The sequence below is a fragment of the Podarcis filfolensis genome (assembly GCF_964270895.1).
Source record: "Podarcis filfolensis genome assembly, chromosome: 9".
NCBI lineage: Eukaryota > Metazoa > Chordata > Lepidosauria > Squamata > Lacertidae > Podarcis > Podarcis filfolensis.
This window is the reverse complement of record NC_139610.1, coordinates 72,176,308-72,199,999: the sequence shown is the minus strand read 5'-3', so window position 1 is coordinate 72,199,999 and position 23,692 is coordinate 72,176,308. Positions and strand designations below refer to the sequence as shown.

General features: G+C 46.6%; 1 protein-coding gene and 1 long non-coding RNA gene across 3 annotated transcripts; one reads left to right on the top strand and one right to left on the bottom strand.

Annotated features, from left to right (window-relative positions):
• Positions 1-247: 247 nt before the first annotated feature.
• On the bottom strand, positions 248-8,120 carry LOC310742677. The gene is made up of 3 exons (XR_014538649.1): positions 7,839-8,120; positions 6,276-6,543; positions 248-470 (listed from the first exon to the last, which is right to left on the bottom strand). It is a non-coding gene; the product is annotated as an uncharacterized lncRNA (long non-coding RNA).
• A 9,684-nt stretch (positions 8,121-17,804) lies between these two features.
• Positions 17,805-19,961, top strand: LOC310742728 (olfactory receptor class A-like protein 1). 2 transcript variants are annotated; one of them, XM_083572149.1, is made up of 3 exons: positions 17,805-18,010; positions 18,138-19,495; positions 19,819-19,961. In XM_083572149.1, the coding sequence occupies exons 1-2, from the start codon at positions 17,883-17,885 to the stop codon at positions 19,000-19,002; spliced, it is 993 nt and encodes a 330-aa protein (XP_083428275.1). In that variant the 5' UTR covers positions 17,805-17,882; the 3' UTR covers positions 19,003-19,495; positions 19,819-19,961. The 2 variants fall into 2 exon arrangements, with proteins under 2 accessions (XP_083428275.1, XP_083428276.1); XM_083572150.1 differs by having other exon boundaries at positions 17,942-19,495.
• The last annotated feature ends 3,731 nt before the right edge of the window (positions 19,962-23,692 follow it).

The window sequence follows — 23,692 nt, the reverse complement described above, 5'->3', positions numbered from 1 at the left end:
TGCCGCAACCCCAGAGTCGGTCATGACTGGACCTAATGGTCAGGGGTCCCTTTACTTTTACCTTTACTTCTACTGTTACTTCTCCAGCTCAGGCCCAGGATAACTGGCCTTGTAGTTGCAACTGATGGAATGCCTTGAGGGTTAATCAACTGTAGATACACTTCGGTTGTGGCTGTGAGAACATGTTTATGTGGACTCAGCAGGCTGGGGTCAGTTGCGTAAGTGATGTGATGTAACACTTCAGGGTTATGGCTTTCAGGTGTCAGAAACATGTACCGTCTAGAGGAAGAGTGTGTGTGCTGTACTGACCTGAGGGTCTTGCCAGCTGCCCTAGGTCAAGGCAACATAGCTGGGTCCCAGGTCATGACACACAGGTATCATCCTCTTCACACGTGTGGTTCATAATACTCAAACGTGAATTATCAAGTGCTCAGAAGAGAAATGCGCTCCTTTATGCCAATGCAGTGATGCTGCAGGAGGGCACCTTTCTGCATGGGGGCAACCAAAAAGCAGAAATAAAATCTGTGGGACAATTACACAACAATGGTGGCAGTACAGTGGTACCTCGGGTTATAGACGCTTCAGGTTACAGATGCTTCAGGTTACAGACTCCGCTAACCCAGAAATAGTACCTCAGATTAAGAACTTTGCTTCAGGATGAGAACAGAAATTGTGCTCCAGCGGCATGGCAGCAGCAGGAGGCCCCTTTAGCTAAAGTGGTGCTTCAGGTTAAGAACAGTTTCAGGTTAAGAACGGACCTCCAGAACGAATTAAGTTCTTAACCCGAGGTACCACTGTAATGAAATGGTATTCCAACCAGCAGCTGTCCACAAAGAAGCTACTGCAGGCTTCGCCAACCTGGTTCCCTCCAGATCTTTTGGACTACAACTTCCATCAGCCCAGTACAGGAGGAAGGGGGTGCAGGGGGTGCCCTGGGTATCATCGCTGAGGGGTGTGTGTGACAAAATGACAAAAACATGAGTTTAAAATAAATGGGCTTACGAAACTTTTTAGTTCAGTCAAGAAACGTAACGAAACGTGGCTGGCACTGGGTGCCACACTGCGGGGGCCGGCACTTACCGCGGGGCCTGCAGCGTGCCAGAGCCATGCGTCTCTCCTGGGAGTGATGTTGTTATGTACTGAGCTGAATACGGTCCAAAATGCAGCAGTCTGATTGGTCCTAGAACAATAGGATGATCCAAAATGCAGCAGTCTGACTGGTCCTAGAACAATAGGATTCAGAATGCAGCAGACTGATTGGTCCGCAGGAGCCACCCAATCCAACTCCGGGTGGAAGTGAATCCGCAACCTGATTGGCCACAGGAGAATCCCAGAATTAGCCAATCATGTGGGGCCCATTGTGTAAATAATGTACAGTATATAAAGCAGACATTTCGGGGGAACTTCTATCCCTCACTACTCTGAGCTGAATAAAGAGCATGAAATCCACACTCGACTCCGAGTATATTTCAGACGTGGTGGCTTGGGAGCCTGAAACAGCAGTGTGAGGCTTGCGTCTGCACCCTGCCTCTCCCTCAGCTGCCCTACAGCTGAGGGGGAGGCGGCGGAAAGGCTCCACGCAGCACGCCCTGCCCCATGGGCGGCTCGCCCCGTCCCTGGCTGCAGGATGCGCACACCGCACCCGGCACCCGAGCAGCTAATTACACCGCTACATTAGCCCCAGGGCCCTACGGACTGGGGCTGATGGGAGTTGTGGTCCAAAATTTCTGGACAACATCAGGTTGGCAAAGGCTGCCTTAAAATAAAATACTGGAGCCTGAGGCTCACCCAAGAATAAAGAAAATAAGGAGAAATGAAATGGAACCTATTAAAATGAAATCTATCCCTAGGACAAAGCTGAGCTCGCTATGTATAACAGTTAATCAGTGCTATTAATAAGCCAAGCTGGTAAAGGTTAGCTCTGTGTAAAAATAATCAGGAACAGTTCTGATAAGGAGCGAAGCACAATCTTCCAAATGTAGTAACAAAGATTAATTAGGAGGCCACAGAAGTGTGACAAACTCAGCGCAGGGAAACCAAACCTGGTGCAAAATTATTATGAGAGGCAAGAACGGAATATAAAAGCAATTTTCTTCTTGTCTGGGTGTGTTCCAGGAAAGGGGTAAGTTACAGCCTGCAAAGTTTTAAGGGTGGGAAAGGCGAAAAGGCTGTAAAGTCAAAGAGTCAGTGAAGGAGATTCAAAGCTTTCTGTCTGATCCCCAGCACCCCACAATATCTTCCAGCTCAGGAACTGTGTCTTAAATTACCAGTTTGCTCAAAATTTGGCTCCGTGGCCCCAATTCAACTAGCCCAGCACATACCTGTCAACCGTCCCTTATTTGGCGGGAAAGTCCCTTATCCCAGCGCTGTGTCCCACTGCTGTTCCTTATTGATGATGTCCCTTAAATTTCCCCGGTTTCAAAGGAAGCAGCTCCTCTCCCTCCCTCCCTGCCGGCCAGGGAGGAGGGAGGCTCCAACTTGTGTTGCTTGATTGCGTTGCTCACCCAATAAGGAGTCTAAGAACGACTGGGGGGTGGAGCTTGCATGCCTTGTGCCGATCAAATCGGCCGCGTTGCCTGGGGACTCGCCTTTGCTCAGCGCTTCCCAGCGGAGAGGTGATGGTGGTTTTCCTTGCTGCATCCCCTTTGCCGGGTTGCTGCGCTGTGGGAACCACCGCTTGAGGCTTTGTTTGGCTGCTGGCTGGGCTTTCTGCCTTTGGCTCGGAGGGGCTCAGAAGTTGAACATACCTGTGCCCGGAAAATCCCTTATTTTGGCTGCTGGTCCCTTATTTTCAAATCTGTAAGTTGACAGCTATGACCCAGCATGGTGGTGGAAGCTAGGCCTATGGGTCCCAGTAGCACAACAAAGTTTCCCCCTTTCCCCTCCCCTCCCCAAACAGGCACACCATCCATGTGGGGCCGTAGGGGCCAAGGCTCCCCAAAAAAATTGAGTGAAGGGACTAGGCCTGCCCCCCTCAATATTCTGCAGCCGGGCAGTGCCTGGAGACAGACAGTCAAGCTGTGGATCCACAGCAGTGACCACAGAAGGAATGACTGCTGGGAGGAGCACAGAGAGAAGAAATGTCCTGATACATCTGCAGCAGCACAACCAGACGCCTTCGTCTGCCCCAGCTGCAACAAAACATGTCTCTCCCACATCGGTTTCTACAGCCACAGCAGGCGCTGTAACTCTCCAAAGGTTTGACTTCACCTCCAAAGGTACCCTCCTCTGTTGTCTTCTGAGACAGACAGATGCCAGCAGGTACTGCCTGTGATGGCTTGAGAATCGGATTCAGAGGCTGAACCTGAGGAATCCCAGCCTGCCAGGAGTCCCCGCCTCCAGGACCAGCTGAGCCGGGGCTGGGGCTTGAACCTGAAGGGCCCTCACCTGTGCCAGATCCCCAGGTGCAGGCGTCAGCTGAATCTGCTCTGGCTCCTGAGGGGATGGAGGACCCATTGCCTGCAGGTGCTCCACTCTCAGCCCCGTCAGGGGAAGCTGAGGTTGCCTCTGTTTTTTTTTATGAAATATTTATTAAGATTTTTCAAATTCAATACAAAAAAAAAAATCAAAAAGAACAAAAAATGCAAAAAAAGAAAAGATTTAAAAACACATGAAATTTACAATTCCATATTTTCATTACCATATTTCCCAGACTTCCCCACACCTCCCCTTTTTGTATTCCAATTCAAATTGTTTGTTCAACAAGTTCCTATCCCCAATTTTTAACCTTTTTATATTTAATTCATTTTTTTAAAAAAACCAATTTTAACTTATAGACATCAATATTTGTACCTCAATACACAAACCTTTTTCTAAAGTCGACCCAAATTCCATTCCACGAATTTCCCAATTTTCATATTAATAACCAAGCAAAAAAAGTAAGACAGATCATAATTATACACCCTTTGGATTCTCAAACCCCACCACCCCCTTTCCCGGTTTCGATCCCCAACAAATATCCAACAGTCTTAATCTTCTATCAGCCTGGAGATCTCACGTCCGAGGCTCTTAATTCTCTCTCAGTTCCTCTCTGCCGGTTTTTTTGATAGTCCTTAATATTAAACTCCAAATCTCGGAGGAGCTCTGTCCCAATAAAGTCCATATTTCTTCCAGCCAGACCTCCATACTTAAAAGCAAGGTCCAAAAGTCCAATTGTCACAAAAACTCCAGCTTCCACTTTAATCAGATTTGTAATCCATAGGTCTTCAGGTCTCCACACAAGAAGATCTCTCCATTCTTCAGTCGCCAATTTAAACCAGAATTTCATCATCCAATACTTATTTTCCTTTGTAGTCATCCTGTCAGGCCTTTGGTTTGATTTCTTGTTTCCCTTTGTGAGCATGATATCAGGCCTCTGGCTCTCCTTTGTCGTTTGCAAAATTACAGCTTCTCCTTCCTTCTCCTCAGAAACAACATATATCTCTTTCTCCACACTTTCAAGATTCTCAAAGTTCTCTTTTTGTCCAGCTGCATGGGCTTCCTGAGTCAAGTCCTTATCAAATTCCGTAATGTTATTTACTGTTAAGCTCAAGGTTGTTACATTTGTAGCCAAAACATCAATTTGGCCTTGTAACTTTCCCAGGAGAACAAATACTCTGTCCAGCCCAGCCTGAATTTTCCCTCTTCCAGCCATTCTTGTAGTGTCCCAAATCCCCCTCTAGAGGGATTTTGGTAACTTAGTATTCTTTCCAGTTAAAATCCAAAAGTCAGATTAATTTGTATCAGTTCTTACTTATTTTCAACAAAATATAACCAGGTTGCAGCAACTGTATCCAGCAGAGACAGCAGAAACAAAGTTCTATTTTTCCTTTTTGACAGCTAACTTTGACAGCTGTCAAACTCCTCTATATCTCCTCAGCAGGCTCTCTCGCGAATCGCTCCCGGGTCCGGGGGGGGGTGGCACTTCAACTCTCAAAATTAACTCTTATCCTCCAGCACAATTACTTATACTTGTATTGCCAAATCGTGAAATTAATATCTTTTATCGAAGAAACAATTCTCTCGACCTTAGTTAACTAGTCCTTGCTTTAGATTTTTTACAAGGCGGGGAGACGGACTTCCTGTTTGCGCCTTCCCTGATCGTGCCAAATTCCAAAGAAACTTTCCTTAAAAAGTCCAATTTCCGTACTACTCACGGGTTGTTACTTTTAGGGTCCGATTGTTCACAGGAAAAAGTCAGCGCCCTCCGACCATGGCTCGCGGCTTCACTCCCCAGGAGAAGCAGTCGACTCTCAGCACCGCGCCGCTCACCCCGTCCCCCGTTCCGAAGCCTTTAAAAAGGCTCCTTCGCAGGTCGGGGGGCGCAAATGGTGCCCGCCGAGTCACCAGGTTCACAGGCTTCCGCGCCTGTGATTTCTAAGGGTCCCCGCGTCGCTGCAGCGGCAAGACCCAACTCCTGAAAAGCCGATTCCCTCCGGAGCTCGCAGGGAATCCACCATTAGCCGTTTGCGCTAACCCGGAAGTCCCAGGGAAGCTGAGGTTGCCTCTGGGTCCAGTAACCCTCCAGCCTCTCCTGAGCTGCAGAGGCTCAGGGTAGAGAGGCGGAGGGAACTAAGTTCCCGCAGGAGGAGTGCTCGCCTCCAGGCCAGGAGAGGCGAGTCACCTGTGGACCAGGGCCGCCCTATGCCTCAGGGCCAGCCAGCCCAGTCCCAGGTTGGGAGGAGCAACATTGGTGGTAACCTATTCCTGCTGGCACCCTGTCCTGCTCTTCTGCCAGAGTTCCTGACCCCACCCGACTCCTTGCCTTGGACCCCGCTTCAGCCTTGACGGACAGCCTCCATACCACACCCTTGACCTCGGACTGGACTCGGACCACGCCACACAGTAACCCCCCAGGACCAGCACACTGCCCTTTATCCAAAGATCACAGGACAGTTCACAACATAAAAATGCAAAATGAGAACCCAAAATACATTATACAACAAGAACAACAACAAACGCAACAGCCCCCTCCCACCAGCACATTTAAAAGGACATTGAATGTTTATCAGCCCAAAGCCTGTGTTATCAGCTTATTAAAACTGTGTTTGTTAAATGATTAATTCTAAATTTAAAAGACCTATTAGATCACTTTTAGGTAGAGATGAATAGATCTGTTTTTCTCACTTTATGCGTGTGCTTGCAAGCAGTGGCGTAGCGTGGGGGGTGCAGGGGGGCCCGGCCGCACCGGGCGCAACATCTGGGGGTTAGGGTTAGGGGGCGCAAATCCATGGGTTAGGGGGCGCAAATCCACGGGTTAGGGGGTGCAAATTACTTGCCTTGCCCCGGGTGCTGACAACCCACGCTACACCACTGCTCGCAAGTCTGTTCCATTCTGTTTGTTTCTGCATTAATCTGTTTAATTCCACATGGAAACCAAATCTCTCTGGTGCAGAGAGACTTTGTGGGCGAGTGATTAGTGTGGCAGATTAAGACTTGGGAGAGCTGGGTTCAAATCAGCCTTGGGCTCACCACCTTCTTGCAGCCTAACTCACCTCACAGGGTTCTTCTGACTTGTCGCGAGGATAAAATTAGAGACGAAGCACGTCAGACAACTTGAGCTCCCTGGGGGAAAGGTCGGGGGGAAATATAAGTAATAAATAATGTGCTTTCTCTCAAAACATATGATTTAAAAGGCATTCGGATAGACTTAAGCTAACACAAAACTGCATCCCAGCATTTCAGACAGAAGTACGGAATGTGATGAGAACCTTCCAATTCTCACTTTAGTCTGTGAGGTGCAGACCAGGCCAGTACATGTGAAGATCTGCAAAGATCAAATTCCCCAAGTACCATATTTTGCACTCCATAAGACATACTTTTTTCTTCCGAAAAAGTAAAGGGAAATGTCTGTGTGTCTTATGGGGCGAATGCGTGGTCGCTGGAGCCGAATTGCCCAGGGGCAAGAAGCAGATTGTGCTTTTTTTTTTTTGAAAGAGTGAAGTGGGTGTTGAAACAAAGCCACTGATCGTTCGCCTATTGGGGAGAGAGATAAGTGACGCTAGAGATAAAGGAGACTGCCTGGGAGGGGGGAGGTAAAGACAGCAAACTTGCAAAGGGGGGGAAACAGGAAGACTAAAGCAATAAGGAGAGAAATTAGAAGAAAAGGAGGAGCAAAAAAACTCCTCCAGCTAAGGAAAAGACACTAAGGCAAACAAGAGGGAAGGGAGTGTTGAAAGGAAGCAGCTGATCAGTGGGATCGGAAGAGAGATAAGGGATGCTAGCGGAGGCTGCCTGGGAGGAGGAAGGTAAAAGCCCATGGATCCTCAGGATTTTTACACTGGGTCACCCCAAATTCACCATCAGATCACATATCATGTCCATGGCTATAGCCTGCACCCAAAAAATCACGCACCCACTGTTGTGTAGGGCTGCAATGGTGCAAAAACGGGGTTACAAAGCATGGATCCACATGGATACTCAGGATTTTTGCATTGGGTCACCCCAAATTCACCGTCAAATCACAGGTCTGTGGCCATAGCATGAACCACAAAAATCATACATCCACTGTTTCGTTCAGAATTTTTTTCCTTCTTTTTTCCCTCCTCTAAAAACTAGGTTTGTCTCATGGTCAGGTGCATCTTATGGAGCAAAAAATATATATCTGCCTACACATGGATAAAAAGAAACACCTCCAGCCCTTTCTGAATGTTCATTTTAACAACAACAACATTTTCTGGTCCATCACTCTCCCTCCTACCACAATTGCTAAAGCCTTGAACTGGCCACTAGATGGCAGCAGAAACAAAACCTGTAAAAGGAAAAACAGGTTCTCTTTTGCTCCTTTCCCCATATTTGCGCCCATTTTTATAAAAGTTAAACTGATTTGCCCAGCCCTTGACAGAATGCAGACATCTCACATATTGTCCGGTAGCCCAACAGGAAAAGCTAAGATCTAAGATGGGAGAATATCCTTCTGTGGAGCAGATATGCTGGCTGCTGAAGCTCATCTGTCTCTTCCCGGGTGGAGAGTTCTAGGAGTTGCACTGACCTTGTGGTGCATGACAAACTTGGTGGTTGGAATATTCTAAAAGAAACTTGTAAATGGCCTTGAACAAGTTGCTAGGCAACGGAAAATTTCCCCATCAACAGGTGTCCTTACCAGGGCATGCGATCAACTAAGTCTGGGTCAGTGTAAATGGGTATGTGAATGATTCAGTGTTAGGTCTCTGGCCGGATGGCTGAAAAGAGAAAAAGATTATGTTTCTTTATTTGCTTTTTTCTTTATTAATGGCCAGCGTAAAGTTTTGTAAATAATAAAGACTCCAAACAGTGGTGTAGCAAGGTGAGGTGGTGCCCGGTGCGGAAAATTTCTAGTCAGCCCTCCCCACGTTGAAATTATTAAAAGAAGGAAAAATAAGATACAATTGCAAGTGTTATTTTCTGGTTTATTTATTTAACATTGTGAGCACAAGCACTTAAAATCTTTTTTTCCTAACTTCTGTTCTCTTCAGATTTTGAAATCGCATCATCAAAATTGATTCCTTTCGCTACTTGGACAAGATGGCACAGCCAGAAAGCTGAGCTTGACTCATAATGGACATAACTCTTGATTGAGAAATTTATCCTTACAACAACAACCTTGCGAGGTAGCTTAGACTGAGAGCGAGTGGCCTGCCCAAGTCTCTAAATCTTGTTTATTCCTGTAATGGGAATTTCACTAAGACAGAGGTGGAATGCTGCTGATGCTATAAAAAAAGTAAAAGATGCAAGAAATTTTTTCTGTTAAATAACACTGCTGCAGAAAGAAATGAAAACCCAAGAGTAGATGTTCACGAACCAAGAGGGCCGCATCCTGCCCCAACACTGGCAGGGAGCACATCTCTCTCTTAGCTGCGGCCGGCAAAATTCTTGCAAGGATCTCAGCAAACCGTCTCTTAACAAAATCTGAGGTGACCCTTCCTGAATCCCAAAATGGTTTTCGGCCTTCTAGGGGGACAGTGGACATGATTTTCACCGCTCAACAGCTTCAAGAAAAATGCAGAGAGCAAAACCAACCCCTGTATCTGGCGTTTATTGGCCTGACTAAGGCTTTCTTTTCTTTTTTTTAATAAGATATTTATTAAGATTTTTTAAAGTATTACAATAAAAATGAAAAAATAACAAAAATACAAAATAAAAATAGTTAAAAACACACAGATTTTCCATTGCTTATTTTCATTTAGCTTGTTTCCCGGACCTCCTCATACCTCCCTTTTTTGTATTCCACTTCAAATTGTTGGTTCAGCAAACCCTTACCATTAGATTTTTACCTATTTATAACCCTTTTTTCATATTCTCTTAAAGCATTACAGCTGGAAACCACTTAATTTCTATCCAATATCATTCTAACATTCATTAATTTTACAATATTTCTGTAGATAGTCTTTGAATTTCTTCCAATCTTCTTCCACCGACTCTTCTCCCTGGTCTCGGATTCTGCCAGTCATTTCTGCCAATCCCATATAGTCCATCACCTTCGTCTGCCATTCTTCCAAAGTGGGTAGATCTTGTGTCTTCCAATACTTTGCAATGAGTATTCTTGCTGCTGTTGTAGCGTACATAAAAAAAGTTCTGTCCTTCTTTGGCACCAATTGGCCGACAATGCCCAGAAGGAAGGCCTCTGGTTTCTTCAGGAAGGTATATTTAAATACCTTTTTCATTTCATTATAGATCATTTCCCAGAAAGCCTTAATCCTTGGGCACGTCCACCAAAGGTGAAAGAATGTACCTTCAGTTTCTTTACATTTCCAACATTTATTATCAGGCAAATGATAGATTTTTGCAAGCTTGACTGGGGTCATGTACCACCTGTATATCATTTTCATAATATTGTCTCTTAAGGCATTGCATGCCGTAAACTTCATACCTGTGGTCCATAACTGTTCCCAGTCAGCAAACATAATCTTATGTCCAACATCTTGTGCCCATTTAATCATAGCAGATTTAACCGTTTCATCCTGAGTGTTCCATTTTAACAGCAAGTTATACATCTTTGACAAAATCTTAGTTTTGGGTTCTAACAGTTCTGTTTCTAATTTTGATTTTTCCACCTGGAAGCCAATTTTCTTGTCCAAATTATATGCCTCCATTATCTGATAATAATGAAGCCAATCTCGCACTTTGTTTTTTAGTTTCTCAAAACTCTAAGGCTTTCAACACTGTAAATCGTAATGCCCTGTGGACTCTCCTTCTGAAAATGGGCTGCCCAGATAAATTTGTAAACATCTTTCGGCTCCTCCATGATAATATGACAGCAACAATCGCAGATAACAATGGCTCTCAAAATGAACCATTTACAGTGGGATCAGGTGTTAAACACGGTTGTGTTATTGCCCCAACTCAATTCATTATTTTCATTGTTCAAACTTGTCATTGAGGTTTTCATACCTTTTTTGTAAACCTGAGGAAGCCCATTTTCAGCCCTGCTCTTGAGCTTGTTTGATACCACTTAAAATCTTATAATTTATTTATTTCCTTCTGAGGAAACTGATTAGTTCAGTGAAACGAGTTTTGTAGCCGGCATCTCGTAAAGTCTTTCTTTAATTCTAGTTTATTTTTTGATTTTTGTTATTCTATAGTCGATTACTTCTCGTTTCACGGTAATTTCTTTTGTTTTGAGTAATTTCTTGGTTCCGTGACTGTCTTTTTTTCACAGGCTTCAATCTGAGCAGGCTGAAAGCAAAGAGTAAGGTTATCGTAACTTCCGTCATAGAGCTTCAGTATGCTGATGACAACATAGTCTGCGCATGCTCAGAGGATGACCTCCAAACCATCCTGAATATCTCTGCAGAAGCTTACGAAAAGCTTGGCCTATCAGTCACCAGTGTTGAAGCGATGATTCTTCAACATCAACTTCGTTGGACTGGTCATGTTGTGCGGATGCCTGTTTATCGTCTTCCAAAGCAACTACTCTATTCTGAACTTAAGAATGGAAAGCGTAATGCTGGTGGTCAACAAAAGAGGTTTAAAGACTGTCTCAAGGCAAATCTAAACAAAATGTAGTATAAACACTGACAACTGGGAAACACTGGCCTGCGAGCGCTCCAGTTGGAGAACAGCCTTTACCAAGGTGTCATGGGCTTTGAAGACACTCGAACTCAGGACGCAAGAGAGAAATGTGCTAAGAGGTAGATGCGCTTGTCAAATCCACACCATGATCAACTCCCTCCCGGGAACCAATGTCCCCACTGTGGAAGGACGTGTGGATCCAGAATTGGCTTCCACAGTCACTAACGGACTCATTGCTAAAACCGTGTTTATGGAAGACAATCTTACTCGGCTACAGCGGCGTAGCGTGGGTTGTCAGCACCCGGGGCAAGGCAAGTAATTTGCGCCCCCTAACCCGTGGATTTGCGCCCCCTAACCCTAACCCCCAGATGTTGCGCCCGGTGCGGCCGACCCCCCCTGCAGCCCCCACGCTACGCCACTGCTCGGCTACGAGGGATCTCCAAAGAAGAAGAAGAAGAATGCCCAGGGAAAAAACCAAAAAGTACCACCACCAAGCTGCAGTTGTGATGGTTGTCCACATGGGGGCAGTCCCACTCAGAGCCTGCCCTTGTTTTAGCCTGATGGTGTAGCAGGGATACCCTCTTAGAAGAGCTATTCTCTTCCATGAGAAAGGTGGGCGAATGCATCTGTGGAAATGCAACTGGCCACCTGCACTTTTTATATGCTCTTGCATTAAAAGTGATAAATATCCATGCATTTAAAGTGCAGCATTTTATGATTTAAACACAGCGTGATTCGGTGCATCAGAGTTAATAATGCTGTCTGCTTCATCAGAGGGTGCCCTCTTAGTCAATTCAAAGGACTGGGTTTTTGACCGAAAGAATTAAGCTTACAGGAATGGCTGGGTCTATGTGCAGCTCCCTCATGTGGCTGAGCTGCTGAACTGCAGGTGGCAGCTTCTCAGCGACGTACGTTCCTTCAGGAGTCAAATTGCCTCCACTCACTGGTCATGAGATTCTTCTGGACAGAAAGCAGTATAAAAGGGCTTCTTGTTCCTTTTGAACCTTGCCTGAGCAAAAATGGTCTCCTTGAACTCCCATGTGTTCTTGTATCCTTTGGTGTTCTTCAGTCCTGGCTTGTCCTTCGGTCCTGACTTCTGGCTTGTCTGTTGGTCCTGGCTTGTGTGATAGGAATTTTATGCTCTTAAATACATGGTAATGTTCATAAGCATACCAAGCAAGCACGTACATAGATCAGCACAGGAAGACCGACCTGGAACCATTTTGATTCCTAAACTAAGCAAATGTTTTCTCTGCAGGGTCAAAGTGGGAAACCTCCCATTGTCTCTTTCCTCACAAATCCTGTCTTAAGGGCACATTTAAGATATGAATATGGTGTGAGCCTGTGACCTGGCCCAGGAACTAAGTATTTATCATTACAAAAGATTGGCCAGGCTCCCCAGGAAATCCAATCCAATCTCCTGCCAGACAGGAGATAAACAACGACAGGAGAAAAACAACATTCAAATGTTCTGTTTTAGACCGCCTTTTTTGTGATGTAGGTGTGATGTATCTGAGGGGTGGTCTTGATCTACAGGGTGGTAATTTCAAAAGTCTTTATAAAGCCTTGCGCGCCGTTTTTCAGGGTTCCTCCTCCTCCTCTTGCGTGTGAGGGGAGCACCCTGTTGCAACAGATCAATAAAGATCAAGCTTACTAGCTGCTTTGCTTCTCAATATTCTCTGGTTGGCCTCTGTTATTCTCTCCTACCAATAGGGAACCTATGTAAGGACTCTATATGGGCTCTTGGATACCCCATAAGGGAAAGGGGCAATTTATGTTTACAACACTTGTCCTTCAGTCCTGACTTCTGGCTTGTCTGTTGGTCATGGCTTGTCCTTCAGTCCTGACACCTGGCTTGTCCATTGGTCCTGGCTTGTCCTTCAGTCCTGACTTCTGGCTTGTCAGATGGTCCTGGCTTGTCCTTCAGTTCTGGCTTCTCCTTCAGTCCTGACTTCTGGCTTGTCCGTTGCTCATGGCTTCTCCTTCAGTCCTGACTTCTGGCTTGTCTGTTGGTCATGGCTTGTCCTTCAGTTCTGGCTTGTCCTTCAGTTCTGACTTCTGGCTTGTCTTTCAATTCTGACTTGTCTTTAGATCTTGGCTTCTACTTTGTCATTCAGTTCTGGCTTGTCCTTCAGTTCTGACTTGTCTTTCAGTTCTGGCTTGTCCTTAGGTCTTGGCTTCTAGTTTGTCCTTCAGTTCTGGCTTGTCCTTCAGACCTGAGTTCTGGCTTGTCCTTCAGTTCCGGCTTGCCCTTTGGTCCTGGCTTGTCCTCTTGTCCCGCAGCTTTTTTGATCCTGACTCCAGGCACGCACGAGACAGTTCATGTGGCCCAGCTCACCAATGAACCAAGACAGCTATATCCCAGATCCTTTCAAGCAAGCGATCAGAGAGACAGAGAGAGAGAGAGCATGCAACTTTCTGCAGGTTGCCAGCTCTGCTGCTCTCCTGGCAACGATACACCCCCTTTTGCTAATGTGTTAGTGTTTTTCTGGCTTCTCCCATATGTTTTCGTGACGCACACTTGCTTAATTAAAACCACATTTCCCCGATGCAGCTCAACACAAAGTAATTAACTTCACACGTTGCAAGCAGATCTTTGACACAATTGGGAGTGTTCAGAGAAGGTCTGCAAGGGCGTGGAGATTCTGGGAGCACAGCTTTTTCAGAAACCCCAATAATGTCATCAAGGTAGATCTGGTTGCTCTGAGTGGGTGGCAAGTAAATGAGCCTAGTTAGGGTGGAGCAGTAGAAACTCAGCCCTTGACATGACCACAAAATGAGCATCAGCAGTTCCCATAACAGATATCCAGTTATCAAAACCATGCTAACTTATGTATGTGAGATTCTTCTTCCGCATGGAATTAAGCATGTTTTCAAGGGACATTTAAGTGACTGCAGCAAGTCTAGCAGAGTAGCGACTTTATACCTTCTCTGGAGGGTAGGACTCGAACTCAGGGCCTCGAGTTACAAGAAAGGAGATTCTGACTGAACATCAGGAATAACTTTCTGATGGTAAAAGCAGTGGAACAGAGGACCACGAGATGCAGTGGATTCTCCTTGACTGGAGGTTTTTAAGCAGAGGTCATGAATGCTTTAGTTGAGATTCCTGCATGGCTGGGGGTGGACTAGATGACCCTGGGTGCCCCTTCCAACTCTGTTATTCTTACAGGGTCCAGTGTCATCATCCTAACATGGCAGAGTGCATTCTGACATTAACATACCACTTATGGGAGAAGCAGAATTTTGAGACAGCCACATTTAGACCAGGAATCCCCAGTGTCTGGAGGCAGTATTTGGAAAGCTAAGAAACTGCTGAGGTTGCCCACAAGAGACCGATTTCACAGAAGGAAAACTGGCGATACCCAGATTGAGGTTGAATCCTGACAAGGCAGAAGTACTGTTTTGGGGGGACGGGAGGTGTGTGTGTGTGGAGGATTCCCTGGACCTGAATGGGGAAACTGTGCCCCTGAAGGACCAGGTGCGCAGCCTGGGAGTCATTTTGGACTCGCAGCTGTCCATGGAGGTGCAGGTCAGTTCTGTGTCCAGGGCAGCTGTCTACCAGCTCCACCTGGTACGCAGGATGAGACCCTCCCTGCCCGCAGACTGTCTCGCCAGAGTGGTGCATGCTCTGGTTATCTCCCGCTTGGACTACTGCAATGCGCTCTATGTGGTGCTACCTTTGAAGATGACCCGGAAACTACAACTAATCCAGAATACGGCAGCTAGACTGGTGACTGGGAGCGGCTGCCGAGACCTTATAACACCAGTCCTGAAAGACCTACACTGGCTCCCAGTACGTTTCCGAGCACAATTCAAAGTGTTGGTGCTGGCCTTTAAAGCCCTAAACACCCTTGATCCAGTATATCTGAAGGAGCGTCTCCACCCCCAAAATTCAGCCCAGACACTGAGGTCCAGCTCCGAGGGCCTTCTGACGGTTCCCTCGCTGCCAAAAAGCCAAGTTACAGGGAACCAGTCAGAGGGTCTTCTCGGTAGTGGCACCCGCCCTGAGGAACGCCCTCCCACCAGAGGTCAAAGAGAACAACTACCAGACTTTTATAAGACATCTGAAGGCAGCCCTGTTTAGGGAAGCTTTTAATGCTTGATGCATTGCTGTATTTTAATATTTCGTTGGAAGCTGCCCAGAGTGGCTGGGGAAGCCCATCCAGATGGGCGGGGTATAAATAAACTATTATTATTATTATTATTATTATTATTATTATTATTATTAACCCACCCCGAAAAGCAGGCGAAATATTCACACACACCAAAGCCAAAGGAAACGCAGAGAAAGAAAACAGAGAGCAACCCCCACAAAAGGGTGACCCCCCCCCAGCCAACCAAACCCTTTGTTGTTGTTTAGTCATTTAGTCATGTCCGACTCTTCGTGACTCCTTGGACCAGAGCATGCCAGGCACTCCTGTCTTCAACCAAACCCTATCCCACTGATTCCCCCCCCCCCCACCCATGAAAAGATTAAAATACAAGGTTCTGGCAGCCTTGGAGATCACCGAAGGGGGTTGGCTGAAAGAAGCATGGTGCCCACAGGTGCCACGTTGGAGACACCATCATTACACAACAGCAACCTGCACTGGTTTTGTGAACAAGATCCACCTTTCTCCAGCCCAGCATGCTTCAGATGTTATCCAGCTCCCATGAACTTTGCAAGTGTATTGAGGTTTTAACCTTATAAACCACCTTTTTGGAGCCATGCAGCTAGGTGTGCTAGAGGCCTTCAACTGTATGGGAATCACATGCCTTCCAACATTTCTCCAATGAAAATAGGGACGTCCCATTCCATAATGATAATTTTACTATTTATACCCCACACATCTTACCGGGTTGCCCCAGCCACTCTGGGCAGCTTCCAACATATATAAAAACATAACAAAACATTAAACATTTTTTTAAAAAGACCTTCCCTTTACAGGATTGCCTTCAGACGGCTCAGGGGTCGGATAACTCCATACCCTCCAACATTTCTCCAATGAAAATAGGGACATCCTAAGGAAAGTGGGGACGTGGGTGGCGCTGTGGGTTAAACCACAGAGCCTTTGGCTTGCTGATCAAAAGGTCAGTGGTTTGAATCCCAGCGACGGGGTGAGCTCCTGTTGCTCAGTCACAGCTCCTGCCAACCTAGCAGTTCGAAAGCACATCAAAGTGCAAGTAGATAAATAGGTATCACTCCGGCGGGAAGGTAAACGGCGTTTCCGTGCACTGCTCTGGTTCACCAGAAGCGGCTTAGTCATGCTGGCCACATGACCCAGAAGCTGTACGCCGGCTCCCTCGGCCAGTAAAGCGAGATGAGCGCCGCAACCCCAGAGTCGGCCACAACTGGACCTAATGGTCAGGGGTCCCTTTACCCTTTACCTTTAAGGAAAAGTGGGACATTGTGGGATCCAGTCAGAAACTGGGACAGCTTCTCTAAACCAGGGACATCCCTGGAAAATAGGGACACTTGGAGGGTCTGGAATCAGATTTAGGCCACCCCTTTCTCTCTTCTCTCCCCCCAAAATCCCATCCAACATGGGTCGCGGAGAAAGTAAACTTTGGAAAGAACAAAACCGGGGCAAGAACGATGACAAATAACTGGTGGGTCCTTTCCTGGTTGCAACAATGGTTGAACGACAACCGGTTTTCAATCACTGGATAAAGATTTCTGTCCTCAGCAGATTTCCCAGCAACCAACAACAAAGGCACTTCGCTGTTTCCAAGAAATCCTCTGCATGTCTCTTTGCCGCAATTCAGTAGCCAGCTGTGTGTTCTCATAGCATCTGTGAGCAAAATCCAACCTCCCTTTTACCACCAGATCACGGCCACAGGTGCGAACTACAGATTATGCATGGAAGTGTTCTTTAAAGACCTACCCATGTCTTTTTTAAAAAGAAAGAAAAAAAGGAAAACAGCTTTGGATGGTGCCAATGAGAAGGGAGCTGTGTGCTTAACCCTCCTCCCACTGACCACTTTTTGACAATGCTTTTAAAATGTGTTTTTGCAAGGAAACGGACGGGGCAGCACCAGCCCATAGCATCTCTCCAATTGGGCAGTGTAACTAAGAAGGGAGAAACAGCAGGGTAGGTTTGTGCTTAACCCTCCCCCCACCCACCGTTTCTCCACCCCCAAATCTCTTTCCACCCGCTGTACCTTTTAAAAGGTGTGTTTATGAGAAAGCGGAGCGGACAGGATTAGACCTGGGTAGTTGCAGCCTGTGGGGCGGGGCGGAATTAGAAATCTGCCCCCTACCTAGGCAGGGCATCAGTGATGTTGAGGAGGGAGGACCAGCTCACTCAGGAAGCAGGATGAGGCAGCTGCACCGGGCAGCAGATTTGGACCCCCTTTGGCAGATCTGTCTGCTGCTACCTCTGCCATTGCCAACGCCTCCTCTTCCAATTCTACAATTCTACATTTCTGTGTATAAACAGCTCGCTAGCTAGATCTTGAATGCTGCAAATCTCCTTCTTTGCACTTGCAGAATGGAGGGTGAATTCAAAGCGGCATAAATTAGAGTGAGCGGTGCATTGAGTACATAACACAGGGCCAGTCAACATGGTGTTCTGCAGATGTGGTGGGCCACACCTCCCACCAGCCCTAACCATTGGCCACGCTGGTTGGGGCTGGTGCCAACTGAAGTCTGACATCGCCTGATGGGCATCCCTTTGGCTGCCCCCCTCCGAGCACATCTGAAAGTTGTTTTGGCCACGTATACGGCCTCGTGTTCCCTCCTGCATCCTGCTCCCTTCCCTCGGTTTCCTCCCTGCCTTGGCACATTTCTTATCAGCCCCTGGCTAATCTGCTTTACACCTGACCCTTTTCAGCAAAATAAGATAACAAGCCTTATGCAAATAGCAGAGTAATCATGTCCCCGGTGGGAGTGCGCCAGGAGAGGTTGTGCCCATATAAAAGAACACCCGGATCTCATGAGCAGGGGGGAAATCGCCTTCCGGACACCCGCCTTTGATAGGGTTGCAAAGAAGCTGGTGTCCTGTGTCAGACCGGAGAGCTACCGAAGGGAAGCCGAACAAAGAAGCGAGGCGCCTGGAACCCGGTAATGTGCGCGCGAGGCCCTGCCTCACCATGGTGCACGATCTCATGTTCGCGACATCCATCCTTATGTACCTGTCGTCCTTTGTCGGCATGGTCGGAAACCTCATTGTGCTTTTTGCCTTCATCAGCAACGCCATCCGGCACAAATCGCTGCAGCCTCTGGACCGCATCATTGTCAACATGTCCCTGGTGAACTTCCTCCTCTGCTGCTACAAGGCCATTCCGGGGCTCCTTATCTTCAGCAGCACCAAGGTGTTTGGAGAACTGGGCTGCAGGATCCTGCTCTACACGTACCACACCCTGAGGCTGATCAGCATCTGGTCGGTAGAGAACCTGAGCTTCCTGCACCTCATCAAGATCCGTCGGCCCAGCTACCGGTGGTCCAAGTTCATCTACCGGCACCAGGGCAAGTACGTCAACAGCACCCTGGTCGGGTGTTGGATAGTCAGCATCTTCTTACAGATACCTTACTTGCAGTATGAGAAGACGGTGGGCAGAAGGAACAAGACCATCGCCTACCTGGCGACCTCAACCTGCTTAAGGTCTACAGGGAGCTTTGCCATGAAGTTCACCACATACGCCTCGGTTAGTTTGGACCTTGTCTTCGTCATGCTGGTCATCGTCCTCAATGTCTTCATCATCGACCTTCTCTGCAAGCACAGCCGGAAAGTGAAAGCGGCTTCTTCGGTCACCAGCGGCAGCTGGAACAAGCACACTGCCCAGGCCACGAAGGTCTTGCTCTCCTTGCTGTCCATATACGTGGTCTGCTGGATCTCCAACGACATGGTCTGGATCGCCATCGCCTCGGGGTACATCAAGAGCAGCTTCGAAAATAGCGTCCTCAGTGCCCTCTATGGCATCCTGTCTTCCGTTTATTACTCGGCCAGCTCATATGTTGTGGTCTTTGGCTACAGGAAGGTCCGGGAGTACCTGGTGGAAGCCTGCTGGTGTTTGAGGTGCACCAGGCAAACCATGGTTGAGAACCTGTCCTAGGAGGATGTCCCCCACAGATGGTGGCCAAGTCCAGCTGCCTTGCCCGAACTCACAAAAGGCTGTTCCTCCATGGGGAAGGAAGCCGCAACCTGAGAGAAAACAGATCACAGTTTGGGAGCCAATGTTCCTTCAGAATATCAGCTATCTATCTCCTGGATCCTGACCAGTTGATGTGTTCAGTATCCTCGTTGGTGGGAAAGGATGTCAGAAGACTTCACAAGGAGGATGGCAGTCAGATGGGCATGGAGAACTCATAATTGTTGCACTGGATTCTGGCTTTTATGTCGCTGCCTCCAGTTCTTCTATGCAGGTTACAATTATGGTTATTATTCTTTTGATATCTCACCTTCCACCATGAGGTTACATTTCAGATTTCAGGAAAGCAGGGCGGCCACCACCTGACCACCTTTGATCGTTCTAGCTAGCCATGTAAATGGACATGAGAAGAGAGGAAGGGGAGGTGCAAAGCAGACAGGACCAGAATACAGTGCCCGTTCTGCCCGGACACTGAGGTCCAGCGCCGAGGACCTTCTGGCGGTTCCCTCGCTGCGAGAAGCCAAGTTACAGGGAAGCAGGCAGAGGGCCTTCTCGGTAGTGGCACCCGCCCTGTGGAATGCCCTCCCACCAGATGTCAAAGAGAAAAAGAACTACCAAACTTTTAGACGACATCTGAAGGCAGCCCTGTTTAGGGAAGCTTTTAATGTTTAATAGGTTATTGTATTTTAGTGTTCTGTTGGAAGCCGCCCAGAGTGGCTGGGGAAACACAGCCAAATGGGCGGGGTATAAATAATAAATTATTATTGTAATACTGGGGAGACAGAAGTCAAGCGGCGGCAATTAGCACAGGGAAGAGGGGAGCATGCAGAAAACATAGCCTAAACCAGGGGTGGGCTGATGTCAGGTTCCTGGGATGGAGTTTATCCTTTTACTTCATACCCGAGATCTACCAACCCGAGCCGGGTACAAAATGAAAGAGCATGGCGTCTGTGAGTTCAGGCATTTGTTTTCAACAACAGAACCAAGCACACAATCCTTTCTCACCATAGTCTGCTCTCTTCATTTCACTAGCCAAACAGGGGTGGAGTGTGGTTGTTCCATCGGTGCCACTGTTAAAACAATTGAGAGTCGGAAACTCTGGCCACACCCATTCCGAAAGGGGGAAAGGTGAGAGGCGGGGAAGGAATATTGGCAGGGAAGGAGCGTGTGGTGTGGGATGGGGACTGGAACTGGCAGTTTTGCGGCCCTGTGTGCGAGGAGGAATAGCTACAAAGGAAGGCAAGGATTGGAGAAGGGAAATGGAAAACCCAGAGCAATTGGTTGGTGTTGTTTTCCCAGTACAGAGTTCCAACTCTGTGTTGACCACCATGGACAGCATCCAAGGGTCCTTTGAAGGAGAGCAATTTTAGATTTATTCTTCCGGAGGCTCTGCTCTACCTGCTGAAATATTGGTAACCTCCCTCAAACCATTTATTGTTGTATGTTTCCAATGTCCCTGTTTATCAGGGAGGGGCTCAATTGCCTGGGCAGCAATCTCTGAAGAAACACTGTCTCCATTCAGTCTCGGTTTTGGCCTTTTGGACATACCTTGCTATTAAAAAAAAATTCCAGTGTTCGGATTCAGCTAAATCTCTGACTGCTTGGTTGGGTGTGCCTTTGGCTATTCTTAGGCATTCATTTCTTTGCAACAGGCTGGCTTGTAGCATTCCCAACAGTTTGAAATAAGCCATTGGGTATAACAGGAATACTTGTGCTCCGTTACACCTTAATGTCCTTATGCCCTCCTTCGCACGTAGGTGTGTTGGGGAAAAGATGTGTTCGTACACCCCCACACCCCCATCTCCAATCAGAGATTTAGCAAGGTATGTCCAAAACCGAGACCGAATGGAGACAGTGTTTTTTCAGAGATTGCTTCCCAGGCAATCAAGCCTCTCCCTGATAAATGTTTTGTGAGCACCTCCATCATATGCTCAGGTTGTACATAGGTGTAAATAATACGCCCCGTATACCTGAAGGAGCTTCTCCACCCCCATTGTTCAGCCCTCCAGCTCCAGGGCCTTCCGGGAGTCCCCTCACTGTGAGAAGTGAGGTTACAGGGAACCAGGCAGAGGGCCTTCTCGGTGGTGGCGCCTGCCCTGTGGAACGCCCTCCCATCAGATGCCAAGGAAATAAACAACTATCTGACTTTTAGAAGACATCAGAAGGCAACCCTGTTTAGGGAAGTTTTTAATGTTTGATTTTTGTTGTGCTTTTAATATTCTGTTGGGAGCCGGCCAGATGGGTGGGGTATAAGTAATAATTTATTATTATTATAAAACCATATATTTTAATGACACCACAGTCTCTGCTGACCTTCATTCCGAGGAAATCAAACTTGTAAAAGCACATGGAACAACCTGGAGCCCCTCTCTGCTCAGAGATTGGGGTGACGTGTAGCAGTAGAAACTTCTTGGTACCTTTAAAGGAACTCTCAGCCCTTTGGAACTGCAAAACGGGAGTCCCGGGTTGGTTCCCCTGCTTGATACGAGAACCCTACGTAAGCAGCACACCCACTCCTGATGACCGACTGAACAAGGCATTTTCTGGGGGAAAGCGAGTTCTCCTTTCCAAAGGCGAAGGGAGGCAGGTAAACATTTGCCTGCAATCAGCTGAAGGCAAATGAACAGCTCCAAGCATCACCACCCAGCCTGGAACACGGGAACAAAAGCTCACCGCGTAACTGACCCTTCAGCGTCAAAGCGCTCGTGTTTGGTTATCTTGCAAAGCGGGGGGGGGGGGGCGGCGAGGGAGAGGCACGGTTTTCAGAGGCTGCGTTGAGAATGCCCAAGAGCAGTGAAAGTGAAAAAAATTGAAGAACTAAAACGGAGTGGGGTAAATTGGCTAGAATATCACCAGCTAACAGCAATGTTCGAGAAGGGGGAAAAAATCAAAGGGTTTTGATAAAAAAAAAAAAATCAGTATGGAAAAAGGAAATATTATACAATAATCAAAAGACTATCTCAAAAATCTACAAATGGTGAAAGGTAAAGGGATCCCTGACCATTAGGTCCATTCGTGGCTGACTCTGGGGTTGCGGCGCTCATCTCGCTTTATTGGCCGAGGGAGCCGACGTACAGCTTCCGGGTCATGTGGCCAGCAGGACTAAGCCGCTTCTGGTGAAACAGAGCAGCACACGGAGACGCTGTTCACCTTCCCACCAGAGCGGTACCTATTTATCTACTTGCACTTTTGGCGTGCTTTCGAACTGCTAGTTGGGCAGGAGCAGGGACTGAGCAACAAGAGCTCACCCCATCACGGGATTTGAATCACTGACCTTCTGATCAGCAAGTCCTAGGCTCTGTGGTTTAACCCACAGCGCCACCTGCGTCAGAATGGATAATCAGAAAAAGAAGAAAAGGGAAATGCCACTAAAAAGTGGAAACAAGATCTAGGTCATACAATAGAATACAAAGAGTAGGGGAAATTATGGACAAAAACCATAAACTTCACAGCATGTTATTTAATAAGAGAGAATTATATGAAAATGTATCATAGGTGGTACTTGGCCCCGGAAAGGCTGGCTAAAATGAACAAAATGCACAATAATAAGTGCTGGAGGTGTATGAAACAAAACAGAACCTTCTACCATATGTGGACATGCCCAGAGATTGGGAAATTTGGGGGCACGATTCATGAGGAGATAAAGAAAATACTAAGAATAACTTATAGTAAAAGTCCAGAGGCATTCCTATTAGGAATATTAAATGGTGACATTCCAAAAGATAAAGTTAAAATATTCTTATATGTGACGCAAAAATCCTGGTAGCTAAGTACTGGAAAGGGAAATAAATACCTACCAGGGAAGAATGGCTATGTAAACTTCGTGAATACTTAGAGTTAGCCAAACTGGTGGACATAATAGGGCAAAAACCAAAAAGTTGTGTGAAGAAGGAATGGGACTGTTTGAATGAATGCTTCAAAAAACAAGGTTCAAGGGTAAAAATCTGGTTGAGTTTAGAATGACCTCATGAATAGAAAGGGAAAGGAATATTGACATATATATATACATAATCAAATTAGGATTGAGATAATAAGGAAATACAGAAAGATATAACGAGACTGAAACGAAGGGTTGTGAGGTCGGTGGAAGTCTTAGTTAATTTTTATAATGAAATATTTTTAGAATGTTGGATTATTTGATTGTTTGATTATTTGATTGTTGTTAGCCGCCCTGAGCCCGGCTTTGGCTGGGGAGGGCGGGATATAAATAAAAAAATTTATTATTATTATTAGTTTTATCAACTTTGGTTACATAACGATGAATACGGTGTTGGGAAAATGTCTGTCTTTCTTCTTTTTCTCTTTGTCTTTTATCTTCGTTTCTTTTCTTCTTTCTTTTTATTTCATTCTCTGTTTTGTGTTTTAATCTGTAAGATTTGGAACTGTTTCTTCTTTGTTTTGATGTACTGTTCTATTTTGTTGTTAATATTAATAAATAATTTTTTTCAGTTAAAAGAGAGAGAGAGAGAGAACTCCCAAGAGTAAAATGAATGCTGCAAACTGGTGGGGCGATCTCAAGCGACGACTGGGGGGGGGGAGTTTCCCCAGAAGCGAAACGAACCGCAGAAGTAACGTAGATGACATAACACATCCCATCCTGCCATATTGTACTCATAAAAAAGAGGCAAATGTATATTACCAATCCTGATGGTAT